At 33.3% G+C, this 23,536-nt stretch overlaps 3 protein-coding genes across 4 annotated transcripts; all 3 read left to right on the top strand.

The window, feature by feature from the left end:
- The first annotated feature begins 1,256 nt into the window (after positions 1–1,256).
- On the top strand, positions 1,257–9,832 carry LOC111020690 (MLO-like protein 9). Of its 2 annotated transcripts, none has more exons than XM_022297416.2 (16): positions 1,257–1,461; positions 2,591–2,755; positions 3,089–3,146; positions 3,406–3,662; positions 4,223–4,339; positions 5,068–5,125; positions 5,221–5,309; positions 5,922–5,996; positions 6,144–6,232; positions 6,539–6,588; positions 6,691–6,731; positions 7,581–7,754; positions 8,515–8,550; positions 8,687–8,754; positions 8,892–8,952; positions 9,276–9,832. In XM_022297416.2, the coding sequence occupies exons 2-16, from the start codon at positions 2,624–2,626 to the stop codon at positions 9,588–9,590; spliced, it is 1,620 nt and encodes a 539-aa protein (XP_022153108.1). In that variant the 5' UTR covers positions 1,257–1,461; positions 2,591–2,623; the 3' UTR covers positions 9,591–9,832. The 2 variants fall into 2 exon arrangements, with proteins under 2 accessions (XP_022153108.1, XP_022153109.1); XM_022297417.2 differs by having other exon boundaries at positions 1,257–1,466.
- A 1,823-nt stretch (positions 9,833–11,655) lies between these two features.
- On the top strand, positions 11,656–15,716 carry LOC111020718 (Ribophorin I). The gene is made up of 10 exons (XM_022297458.2): positions 11,656–11,957; positions 12,257–12,301; positions 12,486–13,120; positions 13,215–13,362; positions 13,446–13,622; positions 14,059–14,127; positions 14,256–14,345; positions 14,521–14,679; positions 14,805–15,029; positions 15,206–15,716. The coding sequence occupies exons 1-10, from the start codon at positions 11,865–11,867 to the stop codon at positions 15,395–15,397; spliced, it is 1,833 nt and encodes a 610-aa protein (XP_022153150.1). The 5' UTR covers positions 11,656–11,864; the 3' UTR covers positions 15,398–15,716.
- A 4,077-nt stretch (positions 15,717–19,793) lies between these two features.
- LOC111020697 (outer envelope pore 21B-like protein) lies at positions 19,794–23,298 on the top strand. Its single transcript, XM_022297426.2, has 5 exons — positions 19,794–20,045; positions 20,536–20,610; positions 20,705–20,857; positions 20,978–21,076; positions 23,035–23,298. The coding sequence occupies exons 1-5, from the start codon at positions 19,953–19,955 to the stop codon at positions 23,116–23,118; spliced, it is 504 nt and encodes a 167-aa protein (XP_022153118.1). The 5' UTR covers positions 19,794–19,952; the 3' UTR covers positions 23,119–23,298.
- The last annotated feature ends 238 nt before the right edge of the window (positions 23,299–23,536 follow it).

Genomic DNA, 23,536 nt, shown 5'->3' with positions numbered 1-23,536 from the left:
ACCTTAAAAAACCATATTTCAATATTCTTGTGTGCAGGTGATAAAGATGTTATTAGGTACCTTTCCAAAATAAAGTTCATGGCTTAGTATCTTATCTTTAGTAGGTGCAAGATAATTAGATTGACCTTTTGTTTTTATCTAATATATATATAGGGATTCTTCAATGAATGCAACCTAGGTTAACAATAAAGGTATCACAAGCAGTATAGAGTTAGAATGAGAATGGTGTGCCATGAGCTCAAGTTTTGATGCTAAGTTTTGGTGATACCAAATGTCATGGGTTGAATTGGAACTGCCATATATGGCTCTCTTGATCGGAAACACAAACACGTGTCCAGCTAAATACTGATATGAAAATACAGATGCTACACAGGTATAAAATTCTCGACAAGACAGAGACTTTCCAAAGTCTCTCACAAAAAGTGAGGTTCATCCATCACAAAGGTAGACAACTCTACGCAACCACACTAAGTTCGACTGGATACCAACTCAAACTAAACACTAACTTAAGCTTCACAGAATTTACTTGGCTATGCACCACAATAGTGCAGGGTTTTGTTTTAGGTCATCTCCTCAGCTAATTGGACTTCCACCATACGAATCAGAAACTGACTCGTCACTTATCTAGAATACTGCATCAACCCCAAATATTTTTTAGATGAACCAAAATCAAAATATATTTGATTAATAAGTTTTAAGTGTATGTGTAAATTGGAAAAAAAAAATCGATACATTTTGTCTTTTCCTTTTCTGTAAATTGGGTAGACAAGAAAGGGAAATTGATCATATGTAGTTGCATACATATTTAATAAGAGAAGATTAACAAGTTTAAGAAAAAAAACTTAAAATTTCATCCCACGGAATCACTAAGGTATAAAATACATTAATATTGTACCTAGGAAGGTTCGAATTCTCGTCTTCACAATTATATAAACTCGTCATTTTGAAATAAAAACAATTTAAAAGGGAGGACAGAAAGGTAAAATGACAAATTACAACCTTTCTCCAACTTTATTTTCCTCCTCTTTTGCAGTGTAACTGAGAATAGAAGAGCAATTAGCAACCATAGATTTGATTAATGGTTGAGAGTGAAAGAAGGGAATTAATGTCTTAAACCGGTAAAATTGTAGGGTTGTAACAGACTTGGTTCAAGGCCACGTATTGATTTACGGCCATGGAGATTCAATTCTTTAGTTTGACCTATTAAGAAAGAAAGGAAAAAAAAAAAACATAGAAATCTTAGGTTTTCCAAAGAAAGGGCCGTTTGAGTAAAAGTTGGAGAGTTGTTTTTATTTGGTTAGAGATTTGGGAGTCCCATTTTCTGATATCATCCTATTATCTACCATTTCTTGAAGGGCCTCCAAGGGTGTATCCTCACTCAAATTCATTATAGTGGAACCGAAACGGGAATAGGACTCGGGGAGTGGAGTAGGCCACAACCGCCGAACCACTTTTATAATGGTACGGTACGTTTTCTCTTTCTCTGTATCTATATCTGTTTTATATCGTAGGTACGACTATAAGAGTTTGGTAAATATTTCTCAACTTGTAGAGAGATTCATAGTCCTCGTAGTTGTTCTTGGTTTTCGCTGTTATTATTATAGAATTTGCCTGACGTATTGGATGATTTGGATTGGCCATCTAAGAGATAAGGGAAAATGAGATAAAAAGTATGGAAAAGATGGTCTTCTCATTCAAGAAATGAATGAACCAAAATTTCAATTTAAGATCAGAAAGTAAGAATTGGGGAAGAAATTATTGTGTCCCTAACAAAGTCATACATAATTTACCTATTTGAAGAAGATAATTTTAAAAGCCACAAGGTAAAAGTAGAATTATCAACACAAATTACACTAAAAAGAATTAAGAAAGTTAGAAAGTTAGAGAGTAATATTGAAGAAAACGTCATTGTGACCAAGATGATTTTTTTAGTACAATAAATTAGAGATATAGGAGAAAAAGAGTAGATGTCAATTATCCCTGAACCAACCCGAGGAAGTTGTTTTTCTAACGAAACCCACTTCATAACACTCTTGCAATTCTTTAATTTTCTTTTTTTACATCTAAATGTGGTTAAGATATATGTGATTAAAATAGCGTTCAAGTAGACCTTGAATTTAGTGATTATAAAAATGGGGAGGATTTCGAACCACACAATTAAGTATTTTTAGACCTATATATAATTATAGAGGGCCGTAGGGATTTGAGTTTGTTCCATAAGTAGTCTTTTGGCATTCATCTTTTAAACATTTTTTAGAAAGGAAAAAAAAGGCAACGATTTCCCCAGAAGGTTGCATTGAGAGTTCAAGGTGTTCTTTTGATACCTCCTTAGAATATTTAAGTTATATAGCTTCAACATTTTGTTGTCAATTATCTTGGTGAAAACTAATGGTTAGATATCCGAATTAAATTTATCCAACCCATCAACTTAAATTTTTTGGGTTGACAAGTGATTTATTCATCGGTATCAGAACGGGAGATCCTGTGTTTGAACCCCTGCATTGTTGGGTTTCCTCTATATTTATTATGATTTCTACTTGTTGGATCGATATCCAACTAAATGATTAATCTTTTGTGATCGATTTTTTAGGTTGCTCTAGAAACCTAGTTTGAGCTTTGAGAAATGGCGGGCGGCGGCGGCGGTGGGCCGAGTAGGGAGTTGGATCAAACACCAACATGGGCCGTTGCCTCTGTTTGTGCAATTATCATTCTTATTTCTATCATATTGGAGAAAGTTCTCCATATGGTTGGGACGGTACGACTCCATACTTCTTGCTCCACATTAATCTATTTTTTTTGTTTTTTGTATCGATTGTTAAGGAGGGACTCTACGATGGTTTATAATAGATATGAGCTACTCCTCTGATAGTCAATTAGTTTTGAGATGGAACCCATGAATATTAATATGGTATCAAAGTCCAAAAGCTCAGACGTCGACCATCTTGAAGGGGCATATTAAGGATACCACATTAGATATGGGTTATTCTTCTCATAGTCAATTGATATGATTGGTTATTTTTACTGGAGTGATTGATATTTATATATTTTTTTCTTTTCTTCTCTCTTTTTTATATATATTATCTCTCAGATATTTCAAAGAAAGAAAAAGAGAGCATTGTTTGAAGCGTTGGAGAAAGTAAAAGGCGGTAAAATTACCTTTCTGTTCTTCATAATGAGTTTATTTTACATTTCAAGTTTTATTTTTGCTAGAAAGATGTTAGAATATTTGTCTCAATTGTATTAGTTTTCTTGTTTCTTTTGACAAAAGTACAAATGGAATAGACTAATTTGAACTCCGAAAATTTATTTGATTACATGTTTAAATTCAATTTTTTTTTGGTTTAGAAAAATTAAGTTTCCATCAAATTTAAATTTGAAGTTTACTTTTTCGTTTATTTTGGACAGAGCTTATGGTTTTAGGATTCATTTCTTTGCTCTTGACATTCGGCCAAAACTATATTGCTAAAGTTTGCATACCTTCAAAGTATGCAAATACAATGTTGCCTTGCCCTTATAGAGGGAGTTCACAAAAAGCTCCCCCGACCGATGATCATCACGACGATCACCACAAAGAAAAGGTCGATGATCACCATCGTAGGCTTCTTTGGTACGAACACCGATTTCTCGCAGGTGGCAGTGCTCCTACAGAAAGCTGCAAACCAGTAAGTAGACTTCTATTTAGAGTGTGTTTGGAAGTAATGATCATGACCAAAATCACTTTTACCGTTGTCAAAATCACTTCCATTTTTATTAATTATGTTTGTGAAATTAAAAAATTGATTTTATGAAATTTTAAAAGTCATTTTAAATTGATTTATAAGGTAGTTGGACGGTGATTTATCAATTATACTTAAATCTCATTTTCCAAAATCACTATTTTTACCATCACTTCCAAACACACCTTAGTCGTTGAAATTTAGATTATGCTTTTATTCGATCTATATTTTTAACCATTGGCGTAGTGTCTCTACTCCATCGTGTCAATTCAATCAAAATTTTTTAACATATTGGATTCATAAAGTATCTAATATTACCATAATATATATTCTCCCTATTAATGTATGTACTATCATAGTATTAGAGTTTCTCTTGTTACATCACTATCCCCTTAATTCAAGGGACCAAGCAAAGGCATAATCTAATTTATGGGTTAAATTTATAATTTAACTACCCATTTAATTACATAATTTCTCACAAAGTCTTTTATTTTTCTCCAATGTAGGGATATACACAACTTATATCTCTAAATGGTTTGCATCAAATACATATCTTCATCTTCTTTTTAGCAGTCCTCCATGTTATATTTAGCGCCATAACGATGACTCTCGGAAGACTGAAAGTAAGTACGTACATACTTTGGATGTCAATTTTATGTTTATAAATTTGGTCCCAAACAGTTAGAGTTGTGTGTTTATTTAGCCCATATACTTGGTAAGGTCTCTTTTGAATCCATGAACTTTTTGGTTTATATAAATTTAGTTTCTTTATTTAATTTTTTTAACTTTGTGTTATTCATTAATTTTTTCTTTTAACACTTACATGATATACTAATTGGTGCATCATTTAAGGATCATGTGGTAGGATGATTTTGAACGTAGTTATTAAATAATACATTTACTATGTCATGCAAGTATTATACTAATAAAATTAGTGACAAAAACCTATTAGATAAAAAATTGAAACTTCACAAATTAGTTATCATAAACTTTTTAATACATAAACTAAATATAGATACAACAGTGAAAGTTTAAAAGTTTATTAGAAACACCTTTTAAAGTACGAGTTCTAAATAGACACAAACTCAAAGGTTCAATAACTAAATTTATAACATAACCTAAAAGTTATTACAAATAACATATTACATAAAATAAAATAATTGTAAATATTAATTATAGTCAAAATAATCAGGGGTTACTTTACAAATTGAATCACTAATTAACCTATAATTATGTCCATATGTTGTAGTTTTTACTATATTTGTAATTTATTTTTAGCTGTTAATTTTATAATATTTTATTTAAATTTAACGAGTTTTTTCTTTTTCTTTTTCTGTTTTTCATCTTGAAGATTCGTGGATGGAAGGTATGGGAAAAACAAACTGAACAAGAACACGAAGCCATGAACGGTATAGTAAGAAGATGAGGGTTTCTCATTGATGGTTTTCTTGTAATTACTTCCAATCATGCCCTATAATTTTGTCATTTCGTTTCTCTCTCTCAGATCCTACAAGATTCAGACTTACTCATGAAACATCTTTCGTAAGAGACCATAGCAGTTTCTGGACCAAAACGCCCCTCTCCTTTTACTTTGTAAGAACTCACCACTACTTTTCTTATTATATATATATATATATATATATATATATATATGTGTGAACAGTGGCAAATCCAATTAAACAGCTTGAAATAATAATTTTTTATTTTATTTTATAAGAAGATTAATTGTTTTAAAATAATGTACTGAAATTTTTAAAATATTTTTTATTCATTTTTCATTTATATTTTTATACCGTGAAAAAAAAAATTGAGACAAAATTATAATATTATATAATTGTTATTATATAATATTTTGTAACTAAGAATATGATTTTCTCAAAAAAAAAAAAGGAAAAGGAAAAGGCAACTTTCCATTTTTAGTTGAAATATTTATAATATGGTTCTATGACTTGAACCTAGATCCTACAAGGAGGCTAGGGTGTAATAACCTTTAAATTAATAATATAAAAACTTTCAAAGTTAAGGGGTTCGAGCCCTTGGGATGGAATTGCCGCTAGATTCGAAGATTTAAATTTATGATTTTTTTTAAGAGATTGCTAATATTTTGACACTACGTATAAAGAGATCTCGAGATAGTTTACCTTTATATTGATTTATTAATTTTAATTCTTCAATTTTAGTGTGATACTTGGATTTATTTTTTAGGTATGTTTCTTCCGACAATTCTTCAGGTCAGTGAGTAGGGCTGATTACTTGTCACTTAGACATGGTTTCGTAACTGTAAGTACTTTCTTTTACCATTTGAACTATTACATTTAATCCAAAATTTTTTGGTTTATAAATTTTATAAAGTTTCAATTCTATCTCTAAACTTGAAAACGCTAACGTGTAATATTTTTTTCCATTTCTTTTGTTATTGCAATATAGGTTCATTTAGCCCCTGGTAGTAAGTTTGACTTTCAGAAGTATATCAAAAGATCATTAGAAGATGACTTCAAAGTCGTTGTCGGAATCAGGTAAAATTTTGATAAATTTTAAGTATTTTGAAAGCATTGGGCTTAAAAATTGTGTTTAATATAACTAAAGTTCAAAAGAAAAGTCTATATTTTGTAAACCACTTCAGATTTTCAAAGTTTTCTGTTCAAGTTATAATGTAGCATTGCTAAATTATAAATGTATGTAAGATTTGAATTTTGAAACTTGTCATTTTGAATAATAGAATACGAAAAAACTCAAATTATTTTTAACTTTTAAGGGACGAAAATTAAAATTCAGACTTCTCAAATTCGTGCGTAACAATTTTTTTTTTATTTTTTTGGCAGTCCTCTACTATGGGCATCAATGGTGCTTTTTCTGCTTCTCAATGTTAATGGTTAGTATTATACCTTGAAGATATTTTCTGCATTATTTGTATAATTTATATATTAAGTTTTAAAAATGATATTTTAAATATTGTTATTATTTTTATTTCCAGGATGGGATGCCATGCTTTGGGTGTCCATATTTCCTCTTGTGGTAAGAATTTTTTTGTATATAATTGATAAGGTTCTCACTTTCTAGGATTCTTATTTCGAAAATAGTGTATTCAATAATATTTTAGGTTTCTCATTTCTATATAGAAATGTTTATATATATATATATATAAAACAAGAGAAATCAAATTCATTTTTTTAGTACAAAAAACAAATTCATTTTTATTTTAGTACTTTTCTGTTTTCTATATTCTAAGTACAGAGGATTGCTTGTGATGTTTTAATTTTTTTTTTCTAACCAAATTTTAGTTATTATTAAAATAAAAATTTTATATATATTGAAAAACCTATTTTTTCAAGGAGCAAAAGAAAACAAAGAACTGAAAGAACCTACAGTTTTATTTTAAACAAAAGAAAAAAAAATCTGAAAATTGTATTGAAATTTTAAAAACAACTATAAAAGGTAGATTAAAAAGAATAAACAAGCCCAATTAAAAAATAATAATAAAATAAGAAATAAAGGAAGAATTTTTTCCCTTTTTAGTTTAAATACTAAGTTGGTCATATATTTTTAAAACACTAATTTCAAATGCGGTACTTTTAATTTTGTTCATTTTAGTTCATTTCATATATTCTCAAATCGTCTATTTTAGTTTCCGTATTTTTAAAAGTATCATTTTTATTTTTATCTCATTTCTACTCAAATTTATGATAATATTTTACTTTTAAAATGTAGGCATGAATCTGAATGCAACAACTTCCCTCATATATAAAGTTTTGTGATCAAATTAGTGACGGTTTAAAAGTATAGAAATCAAAATAAACATTTTCAACAATAAAATGAACAAAAATTAAAAGGAAAGGTAAATTATTTATTTATTATTTTTTTAAGGTAATCTTAGCTGTTGGAACGAAGTTGCAAGGAATCATAACGCAGATGGCGCTTGAAATCAAGGAAAGGCATGCGGTGGTTCAAGGGATTCCCCTTGTCCAAGTCTCGGACCGGCACTTTTGGTTCAGTTGGCCCGTTTTGATTCTTTATCTCATCCATTATGTTCTCTTCCAGGTATTGTTTATATTCCGTCCCTGAACTTTCGTGCTTTATCCTATTCTTTGTATGGAAGATTAATTTAGTCATTATCATTAATTTATTTTTACTAAATTATCTAATACAAATTTGATAATGTTTGGTTGTTTTCTCTTTCTTTATTTACATGTTAAATAGATATTTATGTGATAAGGCTTTGAAGTCATGAAGAAGGGTCGATTTCCTATCAAAATTATTAATTGAAATATTAATAATTAAAACTAAAACTAAAATATATAACATTTGAAAGTTTCAGAAAATATTTGAGAATATGACTGAGAACAAAAAAGGTTTGAAATTGTAAGACAAAACAAGATTTTAATTACCCTTAGATATGTATGTATTTTGCATAATTCAAATAATTAACCCATTTGTAACTCAACTAATAACCACTAAATAGTAGTTTCAAATTTCTATCAATTTATTTTAATAGTTATATTCTGAAAATTTGTCCAACATTTTTATACAATTACAAACATAGCATATTGTATAATTTTTTATATAACATATTGTGACTTAGTTCTTATTCGACATCTTGCTAATTATTTTATATACTTGATATATTAGCCATTGATATATTAGCCAAGAAGTTAAGCTCATTCAACTTTAAAAAGTATACAATATACACTAATTTTATTATAATATTTTTGTGATTATCTTAAAAAAAATTTAATTAGTATTTATTATGTGCGTTTTGTATTTAGTAAAAAGCTGACTCTGTTTAATTTCCTTTTGGCAGAATGCATTTGAGATTACATATTTCTTTTGGATATGGGTAAGAAGAACACACTCTACTGTTTTTTTTCCCCCTCTAAATATTAGAATTTATTTTAAAAAATCAACTAGAAATTCTAATTTTTTTTAGTGTATATATAAATTTTAATTGTGTTCATAGTTATGTTGTGGTGCAGTATGAATTTGGGTTGAGATCATGCTTTCACGAAAATTTTGACCTTACCATGGCCAGAGTTGCCCTTGGGTAAGTTAATAAATTACGTAACTATTTTGTTTTTAGATAATAAATTTATTTGCTGATATTATTTTAGAATAGATTTCAAATTATAAAAAATTTTGACATTTTAAAATAATAAATTATTTTACAATGGCAATTGACAGGGTTGGAGTCCAGATTTTGTGCAGTTACATTACACTTCCACTATATGCCCTCGTCACTCAGGTACATCTCATCCCACACTTGTTCGTGCGTCTTTCTTTATATCCTATAAAAATTTGACAAGTTTTTAATTTTTTGAAAAATAAAAAAGATTATCTCCTTTTCATGTCGTTCTTTTTTCTACTTGTCAAAATTTTGATAGTACGATAAGTAAAAGTTGAATGTTGATCGGTAAGTACCCGAGTATTGCTTGATGGATGAGAAAGTAAATTAATTAGATGCTAAACTGGTTAGCACCCTGTCTTGTAAGATGAGAGTTGATTGATAATTAAACATTTGGTATTGTGGGATTGGATAATATACTGACACCCGAGCGAATTTGATAGATGGGATCGACGATGAAGAAATCAATATTCGACGAACAAACTTCAAAAGCACTGAAGCAATGGCATAAAAGTGCTCTAAAGAAAAAGAACGAAGGGGGAAAGCCTCATACGCCAACGGCGACTTTAGGCGGTGGCGGCGGCGGCGGCGGAAGCCCTCCGGATTCACCAATGCACTCCTCGACACACGGTTTGGGCGCTCAGCCGTCGCCCGCCACCGACGTGGAAGCCTCCGCCGCTCCTTCCGCCAACATCATGGCCACTGTGGATCTGTCGCAAGAGCAACAGAATTACGCCAACCGTGACTTGCTGAGCTGATCATAATACTCAACTCAAACTCTAGGGTTTAAAGGTGTGAGCCAAAGAAATTAAAAAGATGAGGGTTTTGGCTTGTAAAATATATGCAATCTCATATTGGTTTCACTAATTTGTAAATCATTTCATTATGAGATCGTGTGGCTGGCTCCCAAGTTTTGTATTCTTTTTTGCTATATCTTTGTTCATATATCTCAACGATGGACGCCTATTCAAATATGTATGGAATATGTAAAATTTGTCCACGCCTTTGTCTCATTACATTCTACTTCTACACTAATCTGTCCAATCTCCAATGGGGTTAATCACTCTTTTTTTTTTTCTCTCTGTCTTTAATTCAGTTTATTTGATGGCGACTCTGGTTCGTTTGATTGTTTTGTGAAGATTAGGGTTAATGAGGTGCTTTTTTTTGTTAGAAATTTATTTTTTGTGTTGTTTTTGCCATAGTTTTGTTTTGGTAAATTCTTTGGGAGTGAGTTTAGGCAGATTTGACTTCGTTTAGGAATGTACTGTTTGGCCCACAAGTTCGGAATCAGTATCATGAATTTATTAAGCCTGGAATTTGATGTTAGGGTGTTGTGTAGCCTAGGTTTGGGTAGCTTGTGTTTGAGGTGTAAGGTTGTGTAGCACGGGTTTGTGTCACCTGGGGTGCAAGATTGGGTAGCTTGGATTTGTGTATTCAAATATTTTTTAGTTATTAAAAAATGAAATAATTTTATAATTCCGTCCACACTTAAAGAACACATAAATCCTATAAAATCCTCATTCCCTACTATAAAATTAAGAAATACAAAATTCAAAATAGATAAATTAATTATCTCCTTAATTAGACTGTATAAGTATGAAACATTTCCCTAAACACGAGAAGAAAAGAAAAACAACTAAAAAATATTTGAATACCCAGGCTACACAATCCTACACCTCAAATTGGCTACAAACACCCCAACATCAAACTCCAATTAGCTTAACAAATCCAGACTACTAATTTCGAATATGTGGGCCAAACGCCACCTAAAGGTTCTAAGGCACGTTTAAGCTACTTTCATTAATAAATTTAAAGGGATTTTTTTTTTTTTTTGGAATAAATTAGGCATTTGAGCTTCTTTTAGGCATGATTTTTATTCTTTAAGGTCTCAAATGCTCTTTATGCACGTTTTAGCTAGTTCAGCGGTGCTGCTAGTTTAGAAGAGTTTAGGAGTAGGTTAGATACGTTTACTTCCCTTTAGCCACATTATTTTGGTTACTTATGGCTCTTATGTGTAACGTTCCTCTTTCTTGTTTTTATTTCCAATTTTTAGAAACATAAGCATTTTGATAACTATTCAGGTTTATCCTTTCTTATTTTTAGATAATTGTGCAGAAATTTTGGAAACAACAAAATCAAATTTATTGTTTCTATTTTTAATATTTCCAAAACATAAATAAAACCATTATTCTTATCAATTTTTTACTTATAAAATTCATTATAAATATTAAAAGATAATATAAGATTAAAAAAGTGAAAGTTTAATTTAAAGAATTAATTTTCATATAAAATTTAAATTTTTTAATTTAAAATTTAGAGAATAAGGAACAAAAAATAGTTCCGATACATGTTTTTGTTTTCTCTTTCAATTAAAAAAGAAGAAACTAGAAGCAATTATCAAACACATGTCCGTTTCTATTTATTAAAAAAGAGAAAACAAGAAATAAGAAACGAGAATGTTACCAAACAAGCTCTTCTATTCAGTTAATTAATTTAGCACATTAGGAACCATTTTAGCTAGGTTGAGTCGAGGAAGAGTGGGTTACATGTCTGGCATTCAATTTGGTATTTTAGACATGGCTTTAGATTATTTTGGAGTATTATACATTAAAATTTTTAAATAATTATTTTTACAATTGTTTAATATTTAATTTATTTACACTTTGGTCCAAATGAGACAAATACTTCCTATTAAATATATCAATTTTTAAAAATAACGAACAACAAAATTAGAATAGAAAAAAAAAACAAAAATGTAATTTTTTTTTTATATTTACCAAAAACTAAAAAGAATGTTGCTATCCCTCTTGAGAAGATTCATCGGGTCCGTAGTCATTTTTTTTTATCGACCCAAAAATACGACTGTTGGAGCAATTTCGTTTTCCTCCGAGTCGTCCTCACTCTCGACTCTCGCGTTCGTCGCTCGTCGGAGACTCACAGTATTTCTCCTCTGCATTTCCTCTGCCCTATGGTACGATCTCTTCCTGATCCACTCTGAATTCACCTCTTCAAGGACCGAGAGCAAACTAAAAATGGCATTCAAGTTGGATCTGTTCATTTTCACAGTCGCTTTGATCCTTTCGCCTGTGTTTTCCGATCTGATCTTCTCCAAGGTTGATCGTCGGGTAAGTTTTGCTGGAAGGTTTCGTAGTCATTCGTAATTGTTAACAATTGCTCCATTCGATTGCATCGTTCAGCTTCATCATTTCGTTCCATACATTTTGGTAGTGGTTAGGGATTTATGTTTTATGTTAGGGTTTACTTCTCAATTGCTGAGTAAAACTATTAATTATGTGTTCTAGCTTTTACTTGCTACGCTAGTGGATTTTGAAATTCCATTTTGTTTTCGAAGAACTAATAGCTTGATGTAATTAATTTACCACGCTATGGTGTCGTTGACTGTATTTCTCTTCCCATCTTGCAGATTGACTTGACTTCACAAATTGTTCGCATATCTTCAACTATAAGGGTATGGTATCTCTTGCTGCCATTTTTGGTTTTATTTTTTTGTGTTATTGCGATGAACTTGGGAAGTTGTAGTTAGAGGCGGTCTTCTTAATGGGGCACATTGTAGAGAAGTATGCAGGAATTGTGAAGGAATGAACGTTTGAGTATCTATGCTTTTATAACTTCGTCGTGCTGTGCTGTTCCAGGTGGAAAATCAGGGGACTGATGTGGTGTCTGAAGTATTGTTAACCTTTCCCGAGAAACAAGCAATATACTTGGCTCATCTTCAAGCAACATTAAATGGAGGAAAAGGGAAAGACAAAGGATCTCCCATAAGTGTCCCTGTCGATGTTGTTTATCCCAAGGAAAAGCCTCCAGCATTGAAATTTTATTCAGTGTCTATACCAAAGGGATTAAACAAGGGTGACAGCTTGACTTTCGATGTCTTGGCCGTTTTAACCCATGCTCTGCGTCCATTCCCAGAGAAAATCACTCAAGCTGATGTACAGTTTGTATTGTTTCTTGACAGTGCATACTATTTGTCTCCTTATACTGTCAAGGTCCAGTCACTAACTGTTAAATTGCCCGATGCAAGAATTGAGTCTTATACAAAATTGGAAAATACGAAGATTCAGGGTTCTGAGATCAAATATGGTCCTTATGAGAATCTTCCCCCATATTCATTCACACCTACACGCTTCCATTTTGAAAACAATCAGCCATTTCCTGTTGCTCAAGAGCTTGTCCGTGAGATAGAAATTTCTCACTGGGGTAGCATTCAAATAACAGAGCATTATAATCTTGTCCATGGCGGTGCTCAAAGTAGGGGGGAATTTTCCAGGTATTTTCTTGCTTTCTTTCTTTCTTTTCACTCTATTTCTTGTAAGTTTTTATTCTAGCAGGACAAGTAACTATTTTGCTTATTTCCACTGCAGGCTCGATTATCAAGCCAGACCTCATGCAAGAGGTGCTTCAGCATTTAGGAATCTTGTTGCAAAGTTACCACCTAGAGCTCATTCAGTATACTATAGGGATGATATTGGAAACATTTCTACATCTCATTTATGGGGTGATTCTAAAAAGGTGATAATTTGTTTCATGCGATCTAATGAAACAACCTCAATTATTTACCCGATTCTTTTCTTATTTCTTTTGTAAAATTTCAGACGGAGCTGGAGATTGAACCTAGATATCCAATGTTTGGTGGTTGGAGAACTTCTTTTACTATTGGATATGGTTTGCCACTTCAGGATTTTCTATTTCAGGATCAGGGAAAACGTTTTCTTAACATCACTTTTGGCTGCCCCATAAATGAAGTGGTGATTGATAATCTCATTATCAGGGTAATTTTCTTTCTTACTCTATGGTTATCGGCTGAAATATATCTTGCCATTAGGACATTTTAGTACTTCTTCGGCCACTGGAAACATTGCCTCCTAAAATTTTGGGATATATCATATATTTGATGAAAATAAATTTGGCATCCTTAACAGGTGATTTCCTGAATTTTTATTTGGTGTTTTAAAAGTTATTTAATGTTTGGAGAAGACCGTTAGCTAATTTATTGGTTAGCATGCTACGAAGTTTTGTACCATTTGACATTGTAGGAATTTTTTTTACTTATATTTCATTATTTCCATTCGAATATGGTTTACTTAAATTCTTTTGTTGTCCCTTGTGTTCATGAGATGCATCCATAGCCGTGGATTGCATCCGGTTTGTGTAGAACTGGAATAAAGGTTCCTCCAAATAGAAGTGACTGTTTTTTGTGACCGGCAGGTTGTTTTACCAGAGGGTTCCGGAGATATATCCGTGTCTGTTCCATTTTCTCATAAACAGTGGCATGAGGTAGTATGGACTAATAACAATATTATTTTATTAGCCTCCTTCCTGTTTATTTATTGACTATTTTATTTTTGCCAAAAAAATGTGTCAATATATTTTCTTTCCTGAATTTCCTATTTTGATTATTACAGACAAAATTTTCACACTTGGACATTGTTGGTAGACCAGTGGTTATACTGGAAAAGGCCAATGTTGTCCCAGAGCATAATCAACATTTCCAGGTATCTGCTGTCTTTTAACTCAAATTTTATCTGCATTTGGATGTTATGTATCTCAATCAATTTAGCAAAGTTGTGGACGTAATAGACATGCTTATGAGTTTATGTGTACGGTTGAGTTAAAGATCTCTCACATCTGACAGTGAAGTTTGCCAACTCTCTCTTGCTTTATTTGCAGGTCTACTACAAGTTCAGTAGCATTTCGATGCTCAGGGAACCCATGATGTTGATATTTGGATTTTTCGTCCTTTTTGTCACATGCATCATTTATATGCATTCCGACATGTCAATTTCGAAGTCTTCTGCTTCTTATTTAGCAAAACTACAGTGGGATGAGGTGAGGATGGTATTCTTTTTAAGTATTTGGATGGTTTAGGTTTAGGCATTGCTGCAGTAGAAGAAGCCTTGCTTTTCTGTAACTGGACTCACCATCTTATTACTGGATTGGCTGCCTAATTTCAGGTACAAACAGTGATTCAACAAGTTCAGAACATTATCAACAGATGCTTAACCATACATGAGAAATTGGAAGCATCATTGCATGATCTTTCTCGAACTGGTGATGTCCCGGCTTGCAAAGCAGCTCGTAAAGCAGCTGATGCTTCATTGAAAGAGCTTTCAAGAGAGTTGAAGCCTTTGATGGCATTCTTGCAGTCGTCCCAGCAGGCTAACCAGATATTACCCAAGGTTCAATCACTTATTGTTTACCTCGCATCAAATTAACCATTAATGTAGGCATTCATAAACGTAATACAGTGCGATATGTACTCAAATTGATCTTGGATGCGGGGATGCTGGGGGTGGCTGCCATTTAGCTTAGAACTGAACAATATTTGTTAAGTAATGCGTTGATGCTTGTGCAGGTGGAAGAGTTGGTGGCCAAGGAGAGAGATTTGCAGGAGAGACTTGTTGTGAAACACACGACGGTCGTGGACTGCTACGAGAAGAAGTTTGGAGGGCGCGAAATTGAGAACAGGCTTGCTCCACAGCAGCAAAGAATTACAACCTTGAGGCAGGAAGTCGACGATCTTCTCGAGTTCATTGACGAAATATAACGGATTCGGCAATAGAGGCAGTGTTGGCATGTTCATATTCATGACTACACAACACTCTTTGAGATTGGCCAAATGTCTGTTTCTGATTCAGAATTTTGCTGTGGATTTATTTAGAGCATTTCGTTATCTTCTAAATTATGAACCTGTAAACTAATGACTTGCCAAGGTTTCGAATTTTAAATTTTGATCCAATTAGGAAGAATAGAACTGGAATAGAGGGTGGTCTGGCTACCCCCATTAAGAATTTTATTTTTTGTTTCTTTTTATCTTTTTCTCGTGGATGCATCGGTGGTATAATATTTTCATTTCATTTTGTAAAGTTCAGTTTCCTGGCATGCCTAGGGCTTGAATAAATAGGATCTCTCATCCTACCTCTGTCCTATAGGAAATGAGCAAGATAGTTTAATCTATTTTATGGTGGCAAATTTTAAATTTCATTTTAATGTATCAATTTATTTTAATAAGAAACATAGTGTAACGTAGAAAAAATTTGAATTTATGATCTTTTGATTAGAAATATTTGTAATATCTATCAAGCTATTCCTTTTTTTTAGAGGAACAACTTTTATTTCTTATTTTTCCAAGTCTGGTTAATTAAACTTTCAATCTTTTGGTTGATGATATATGAACATATGAAGCTATATGAAGCTATGTTCAAGTTAGGCATCACACAAATGTGGGCTTGGTGAAGTTTAGTAGAGAGTTTGAGAATAGGGTAGGCTCTTATATATCCGTAGTTGGGATTCAGTCGTTTCTTCGTGGTCATAACACTAAATATTTTTAGGTTGGTCACAAATTTTTTTTTCTTCTTTCTTTTTAAGGCCCAAAGCACAATTTTATTAATCTTAAAAGTGTCTTACAAAGACTCTAAGTAGGCTATGTATGACGTTACAAAGTAACCTAGGGGCAGCAGAAAGCCCTAATCATTGATATTTCACATGTCTACGGGTTCAATACCGACATAAGAGATGATACATTGAAAATTCTCCTTTGAAATTACTACTAAGTTCTCAACGTTTATAAGTCATCTACATCGTCTCTTACTCATTAGCACAATGTTCAACATCAATGTAACTCGCTTAACAATCATTGAAGAATCATCAGTTTAGGGCAACATTTTCTTCCTCATATAGATTAGGCATTTCAAGCAACATATGAGCATCCCTATGTAAAAGACTAGTGCAACCTTTTGCTTTCTCTTGTTTCAAAGTTTGCAACTTACGGAAAGATTTAGGAACAAAGTACCTCTCATCAAAAGTTTATTGATTCAACAATGCTATTGGCTGTTTATGATTTCTCTTCCTATTTAGCATCAAAGCATTCTACCCTTTATTTTTATTCTTTTAGTATAACATATGGGGTGAGGGATCAAACTCACAACCTCTTGGTTGGAAAAATATGTCAATTATCGCTGAGCTATGCTCGTTTTAGCCATCCTACCATATTAGTTTCACTTTACTCCCCCATTCCTCTATATTTGTACTCCTGTGGAACTTAAGAGAAGTTCTGATTGGAAACTCCCCGAGTGGCAGTTACTATAGTGATTTTTGGCTAGCACTTGCATCATCATCTTCTTTCTTTATGCTCTGACTTCCTTCTCCTTTTGGTACCGCTTGGTGCATGCATGGCTTTAGTAACCTCCTCTGGAATGAAAGCTTATGTAATGTCTTGCATCGAACCTCTTACATGATCATGTTATTGCACACTCGGATCTCTCCCACATGTCGTGTGGCATCTAGTCCAAGCTCGGCCAGTTGGGAGAAGAAAAGGCTACATACCAAAAGGATAGGCAGTTAAGTTTGTCCACTTTCTTGGGCAGAGTTTTCCGGTAGGATATTTGCGCTAACATTCGGCAGAAGTATGGCTTCGATACAATAGAGTATCCTTAAAGTCAACGAATGATACTTGTTCTAATAGTACTGTTTGGATTATTCGAAGCTCGCCTCGCCATATCACTCCCTTATAAATATTGAAGTCAAACTCCTTTCTAAAGGTACATAATGTCTTGCCCCCAACCTCTTGTTCTTCAACTTTTCTCCTCCGACCTGAGTTCTAACTTAAGTTTTGGAATACACTTAACTTTTGGAATACACTTTGAGCACTACATCAGTGTTGGAGTTCGGACATACAAATCCCTCCACGTGTGGAAAAGACCACCTAGTGGTTACGGCTCACCTTCGGGAGCCTCCTCAACTAATCCGAAATTCAGCATCAACAGAATCTATTATTTGAAGCTTAACTGGTCATCTGCTCTAACTAAACTGTGATTAAGTTTATACTAAAGTCCTCTAGTTGGATGGTATTGCTTCATTGAGTGCACACGACTGCACAAAGAAGTTTAAATAGGTATATAGGGTAACATGTATTTGTATTTGTACCCATCATCAGCCTCAACTTGGATTATCACACGATCTTACTTGTCTTTATCTACCTAGTTCAACACACGACTTTTTGATTCTTATGGACCCCTACATTGACTTTGTATATCAATTTCAAGTGATTTTAATCTTTTCTAAAATCAATTTTTTAATTTGCCAAACATGATTGAATGATTTTAACGTGGTTCGGTTTCCCAACCTACTCCACGAAGCTACACCCAGAGAATAAGATTAACAATCAAAAGTTAGTACAATTTACAATCAATATTGACTTATGCATGCCAAAGCGAGCATAACTCAGTGGTAATTGACATATATCTCCAACTAAGAGGTGGTGAGTTCGATTCTCCAATGTTGTACTAAAAAAAGACTTAGGCATAAAAGAACTCATTTCTTAAATCATGCATCGCTTCAATGGTGGATGCGTCTTCTCCAAGACTTGATAGAAATCTCACAAAAGAAAAATAACTCACAGAATTGCACTAGCTTTGAGCTTACGGCAAGGCCACGCCCCAAGCGCCCTGACACTCCAGCTCGGTGCCTCGACGCTAGGTTGAGGCCAACCAGCCCGTTACCTACCAACCTAGCAATTTGGCTAGTTAGCCCAATTTGATTATTGTTCCAATTCGAAGAATGCCAAAAGTCCAGCAACATCGAAGAAAAAGTTCCTGAAAGCCCCATCGTTCAACAAGAAGAAGATATCCTAAGGAGAGAAGGATATCTTTCCTTATCCAAGAAGTTCAAATAACGATTTGAAAGATATGAGGAAAAAATATCCTACTACTCTTAGGAACTCTTCCCTATATAAAGGAAAAAGACACTGATAATAGAGGTACACTACATAACTCTACTCTCTATTACGCTTCACATAAAACTTCAATTCTTACTTAAACATTGGAGTGTGTGTGGCTAGAACCAAATCCCAGTGCCTAATTTTATCTTGTTTTATGATTATTCATTTCTTATATTGGTGTGAGTTTTACCATCCAACTAATCCAAACTTCAGCATAATTTCTTTTTTCTTAACAAATATCCACATCCACCTCTAAATGATATCTTTTCCTAAAACTACATTGATGTCTAAAACATCAATTAAATTAAAGTAAAATACAATTCCAAAAAATATTGTAAAATACTTATCCAAATCAGACTAAATTAAAGTAAAAATTGAATGGGCCAATAGCAATCAAATATATCAATTACTTTTCTAATTTGCAAATATAGCAAAAAAATGAAGCCCAATGCCTAAAAAAAAATTGGTTACACCCTCTCGTGGATATACCTAATATCAATATTATATATCTCAGCAATATACTTCATCTTAGATATATCAGTCATATACCTAAAATGGAATAGATCATTGATATATTTAGTTTGCCTAATATACTTCTTGAGTATGTTAGTTATAAAAATTATAGATTTTATATTTAATATAACTAAAATAAAATATATTGAAGGAGAAATTCGAGCAAGGTACCTGTCAAGGGTTGAGGGTGACAGCTAGGCATGAGACCATTGGTGGTTGGGAATGTACACTATGCGTGCGTACGGACATGTCGCCCCAAGAGCTGTACGAAGAGAACGTCGGGGGCGGTAACCTGCACCTCCAACTGGAGGGAGACATACTGGCATAAGGAGGCACCATCCATCGAGTGTCAGGGATGTCTGCCTCACTCGTCAGAATTCCGTATAGCCTAACGTGTCCTTGTGCTCAAAACCATCATCCTTTCTAGTTAGCCACCCGCAGCTATAAATTGGAAGAACCTTCCACTACTAAGTAAAAAATTTGTCACTAAAATCCAACAATTATCGTTGAATTATGCTCGTTTTGACAAAAATTTATCAATTATTGTGAGGTATGTTATTGATAATAACCAAAAAAAAAATTTGATAGATTGGAAAATATCAAGATGTTTTTGTTATTAAAAATACCCCATTGAATTGAGGAGAAAAGGGTAAAAAAAAAGTGAGGCATCAGCCAAGTAAATCTCGGCTTCTTGGTTTCAATTTTCAACCAATAGCCATAGTTTGGCATCCCACACAAATTGGGAAACCGATAAAATTGTGCAGAGCAAGGATTTGGATTTAAACAAATTCACAAACCGACGCCGCCATGGCAGCTTCATAAGTTAGGGATACGATTCCGTTTCACATTCTGTGCCGCTCCAGCTTCGCCCATGGAGACTTCTCTCAGATATGCCGGCGACACCAGAGCCTTAAGAATCCACGCCAAGGAGAAGATTCCTCTCGACTCCAACATTTTCTTGCAGGTACTCCATTTCCACTTCATCCTTTCTTTTTTCCATGTTCTATTCACTGGCCATAGTATAATCACTCATTTTGCCAATTTCGCAAGTGTGTGTAATTTGAGCGATTTTTATCTGATGGTTTATCTCTTGAGAGCAATGTTAGTGGTTTTGTCTGCCAATACCTGCTGTTGATTCTGGTGATGCAATTTTAGCACAGAGAGCTTCTAAATTCTTTAGCAACCGACCGAAGTACCTGTACTTCAATCAATTGACCAAGCACGGGAGCTATTGACTAAAAAGTTTAATGCGACATTGACTGGATAAAAGAAGGGTTATAGACAGATGAGCGTCTACGACCGTTTATGATACTGGATACTGAATCAGACAATTCCAGATGCTCAAATTGATTGGAAAACTATCTTGGAGGATTTTGTTGTGCTGATTGAGAACCATAACTAATTTTATAGGCCTCATTTCTAACAAAGATGCCTTTTCGTCTTACTCCTCGAAGGTACATGGAGAGTTAGATACAAGAGTTGGAGAACCGAGTCTGCTTGCTGCTTCCTTAAGGCAATTTTACCCTGATGTAAGGCTTTCTCTGTGGAACCAATTCATATTTTGAACAAGTCAATGTTGTGTGTGATATTATTTTTTATCAAGGTTTTGTAAATCGAATGCAGTTGTCAGCAAGCGCAAGTATAGGAGTGCGGTATGACAAGTATGAGAAACTCCATTATCTTGGTCGTGGGAAAATGTCTTTTCCAGTGACAACTGATGGTCTGTTAAGGTTTACCATCAAAGGACAATCTTATCTTGACAAAGAATTCAAGGAGGTTAGTGCTGAGTAGTTATGTCTCAAAAGAGTGTAGAAACCCAAAAAAAAATAAAAGAAGATATTTTCTTCTGCTTTCTTCTGCAACCAATTTGTCCCATTGTTTCGTTGGCTTTGGCAGACTAAGTTCAAGGGAGCTGCTGAATTTTCTTTGGGCATACTTAATTTCCAGAAGGCACAAGACGTAAGAGTCAAATTGGGATATGAAGTGTCAGACAAGGTATATTTATTCTTTCCTCTTTCTTTCTTTTTTTTTTTTTTTTTTTGGTAGTGGTCAGTTCAAGTCATATATCTTGTCTTACACAAAATAACTACATTTGTTTTCGATACTAAATCTTAGGTAAAATTACAATTTTAGTCCAATAGGTTCCTGAATTAAGTGTTAACTTTTCATTTTGAGTCTATTAGGTACCTATTCGACATTTTTTAAAATTCATGGACTTATTAGACACAAGATTGAACTTTATGTCTATCCACAACGTCTTAGTAGTCTGTCTTCCTTGATAGCAAGACTAGGAATGAAGTGTTGGCTTCTGTGGCTTGAGGAAAGAGGACCCTCTATCTCCTTCTTTTTCACCACTTGGTAGTTGATTTGTCTTAGATGGTCGTAGAGCTTGATAGTATAGTAGAGAAGATATTTAGCAAACTCATGAAATGGAAGCACTCTCAACTTAACATCAGAGCGTTTTTGGAGAGCTGGATAAAGAAAATGGTTGTCATCGGTTTATAATAAGAAGACAGTCTTACTCTTTGGTAGATTTGTATTTGACCTTAAAACTCAAGGACATTATACAACTTATAGAACAGATTTTGTTCAAGTAAAGTCATTCATTGTAGGTCTCTACCTAGAATACATTAGAAGAAGAAATGTGATCTTATTGTTCAAATATATTTTGTTGTTTCGTTTTCCTTAGCTAACCAAAAAATGGTGTTAATTCTTGTTGGATTTGGCCTCGTAGTGGAGAGCCCATAAAGCCATAAGCCCATTTCGGCTTTTTGCTTGTTAGGGAAGAAATAGGAAAATGGCTTCCAATACAAGTTTTTGGCTGGGCATATAAATATGTGACTTTTTCCGATAGAGAAAAAGTGAGAGGGAGAAGCAGTGTGAGGTTGAGGCTTAGAGAGAAGAAACAGAGAGGGAAGAGAGGCAAATAATGGATACTGTTTTGTGATTGGTTTGAAGAGGTTCAGTCCGTGCGTGTGGCAGCTGAAGAAGAAAAAAATGTTGTTTTCTTTGCCAGTTTATTGCCAAATCAATCATTTCTCTTTCAGTTTGGTTTCTTTGAGTCGTCTTCACCAGTGTGTGACCTCTCCTTTTGAGTTCCATCTTTGTAGATGAAGGGTATTTTGTGTACCAGTTATTAGTCAGGATTCTAGCTGCTTGTATTTCGGTGATTGACATCATATCCACTCCTCTAGTTGCGACAAGGGAATAAATGGTTGTAATTCATTATCTTTGCGTTGGAAGTTTTTCGGACCTTATAGTAAAGGGATTTCCATGTAAATGTTGGTGTCGTTACTTTTTTCTTATATGCTTGTGCTTTATTTTTCACATTAAAATACTTTGACTACACATTAAAAATCCCAACAAGTTGTATCAGAGCTCTAGGTTGGCACGAAACTAAGGAGTTGATTTTGCTAGTTCGGTTGGTTGGTTTACTTCTTTTGGTTGGTATTCTTAAAGATGCTCCAATATTGAAAGTTTCACACAATTCTTGTTGATGTTTGCTTTTTAAAGAGTTTGGATTTGGGTGGTGGTTTCGTATGAATCCCAAAGCCATAAGTCTTTGGTTTAGGGCCATTAAGGAACTCATTTTGGAAGACTTTTTACGGCATTAAAAGGAGTAGATGTCACATTGTAAAACTAGTTTGTTTCTTAGCTTCTTTTTGGAGTTTTCTTTGAAAAAAAAAATTCTATCTTATGAAAGTTTCTGTTTCTAATAAACAGAAAGATACAAAAAATGGGCACAGACAAAAAGGAGGAAAAAAAATGAGAGAGAGAGAGAAGTTATCATTCCTAACATGACACAGCTTTACACGTTACATTATTAAGCAATCATTGTTCTGTATTGCATTTTTACTAAAAACACAACCTAATCTTAAATTATAATCCAAATTCATCTTACAGTCAAAAGTAAAAAATTATAACTCTCACTTTCTGCTTCTGCTTTCATACAGGTACCATACCTGCAGATCAGGGAGAACAATTGGACACTAAATGCAAACGTTAATGGTAGATGGAATGTGAGATTCGACCTGTGAGAAACAGAAGTAAGAAATTTTCTCCTTCATAGTAGTTTCAGCTGCAGAATTCTTATCTAAGTTATGTTTCTACCATTATATCCACTGTTCCTGACCTTGTATCGACAATTTTTTTTTTTTATTTTATGAAATGATACATTTTGTGGATCGATTTTAATAAACTTGTATGGACATCAGCAATCTGGTAGTGTTTCCCTTGAACCGTACATTTAGTAATTTGGTAGTAATTAATATCTAACCATTTAAGTCATGTTTACGTAAGCTATATAAGTTCTCAGTTATCAGAAGGTTTATAATGATGCCAAGAATGTATTTTATAAGTTACTGTCTGAAATACAATATATGTACTCCAAATTATATTAAAATCAAGTCTAAGTCATCTTAAGTATAGTTTAGTGGATAAGACACCGATTATCTT

This window comes from Momordica charantia (genome assembly GCF_013281855.1).
Source record: "Momordica charantia cultivar OHB3-1 chromosome 8 unlocalized genomic scaffold, Mcharantia_2.0 BLBB01000008.1, whole genome shotgun sequence".
NCBI classification, from domain to species: domain Eukaryota; kingdom Viridiplantae; phylum Streptophyta; class Magnoliopsida; order Cucurbitales; family Cucurbitaceae; genus Momordica; species Momordica charantia.
The sequence above is the reverse complement of the archived record's forward strand: the minus strand, read 5'-3'. Positions and strand labels throughout refer to the sequence as shown.

Bases quoted from the DNA above. Each gene is read 5' to 3' on its own strand.
- LOC111020718 (XM_022297458.2), top strand. From the start codon at position 11,865: ATGGCATTCAAGTTGGATCTGTTCATTTTCACAGTCGCTTTGATCCTT. The intron at 13,121-13,214 runs GTATTTTCTTGC...TTTCCACTGCAG, and splicing joins AGTAGGGGGGAATTTTCCAG to GCTCGATTATCAAGCCAGAC. The intron at 14,346-14,520 runs GTATCTGCTGTC...CTTTATTTGCAG, and splicing joins AGCATAATCAACATTTCCAG to GTCTACTACAAGTTCAGTAG.
- LOC111020690 (XM_022297416.2), top strand. From the start codon at position 2,624: ATGGCGGGCGGCGGCGGCGGTGGGCCGAGTAGGGAGTTGGATCAAACA. The intron at 6,589-6,690 runs GTTAGTATTATA...TTTTATTTCCAG, and splicing joins TCTGCTTCTCAATGTTAATG to GATGGGATGCCATGCTTTGG. The intron at 8,953-9,275 runs GTACATCTCATC...CGAATTTGATAG, and splicing joins TATATGCCCTCGTCACTCAG to ATGGGATCGACGATGAAGAA.
- LOC111020697 (XM_022297426.2), top strand. From the start codon at position 19,953: ATGGAGACTTCTCTCAGATATGCCGGCGACACCAGAGCCTTAAGAATC. The intron at 20,611-20,704 runs GTAAGGCTTTCT...AATCGAATGCAG, and splicing joins TAAGGCAATTTTACCCTGAT to TTGTCAGCAAGCGCAAGTAT. The intron at 20,858-20,977 runs GTTAGTGCTGAG...TGGCTTTGGCAG, and splicing joins TTGACAAAGAATTCAAGGAG to ACTAAGTTCAAGGGAGCTGC.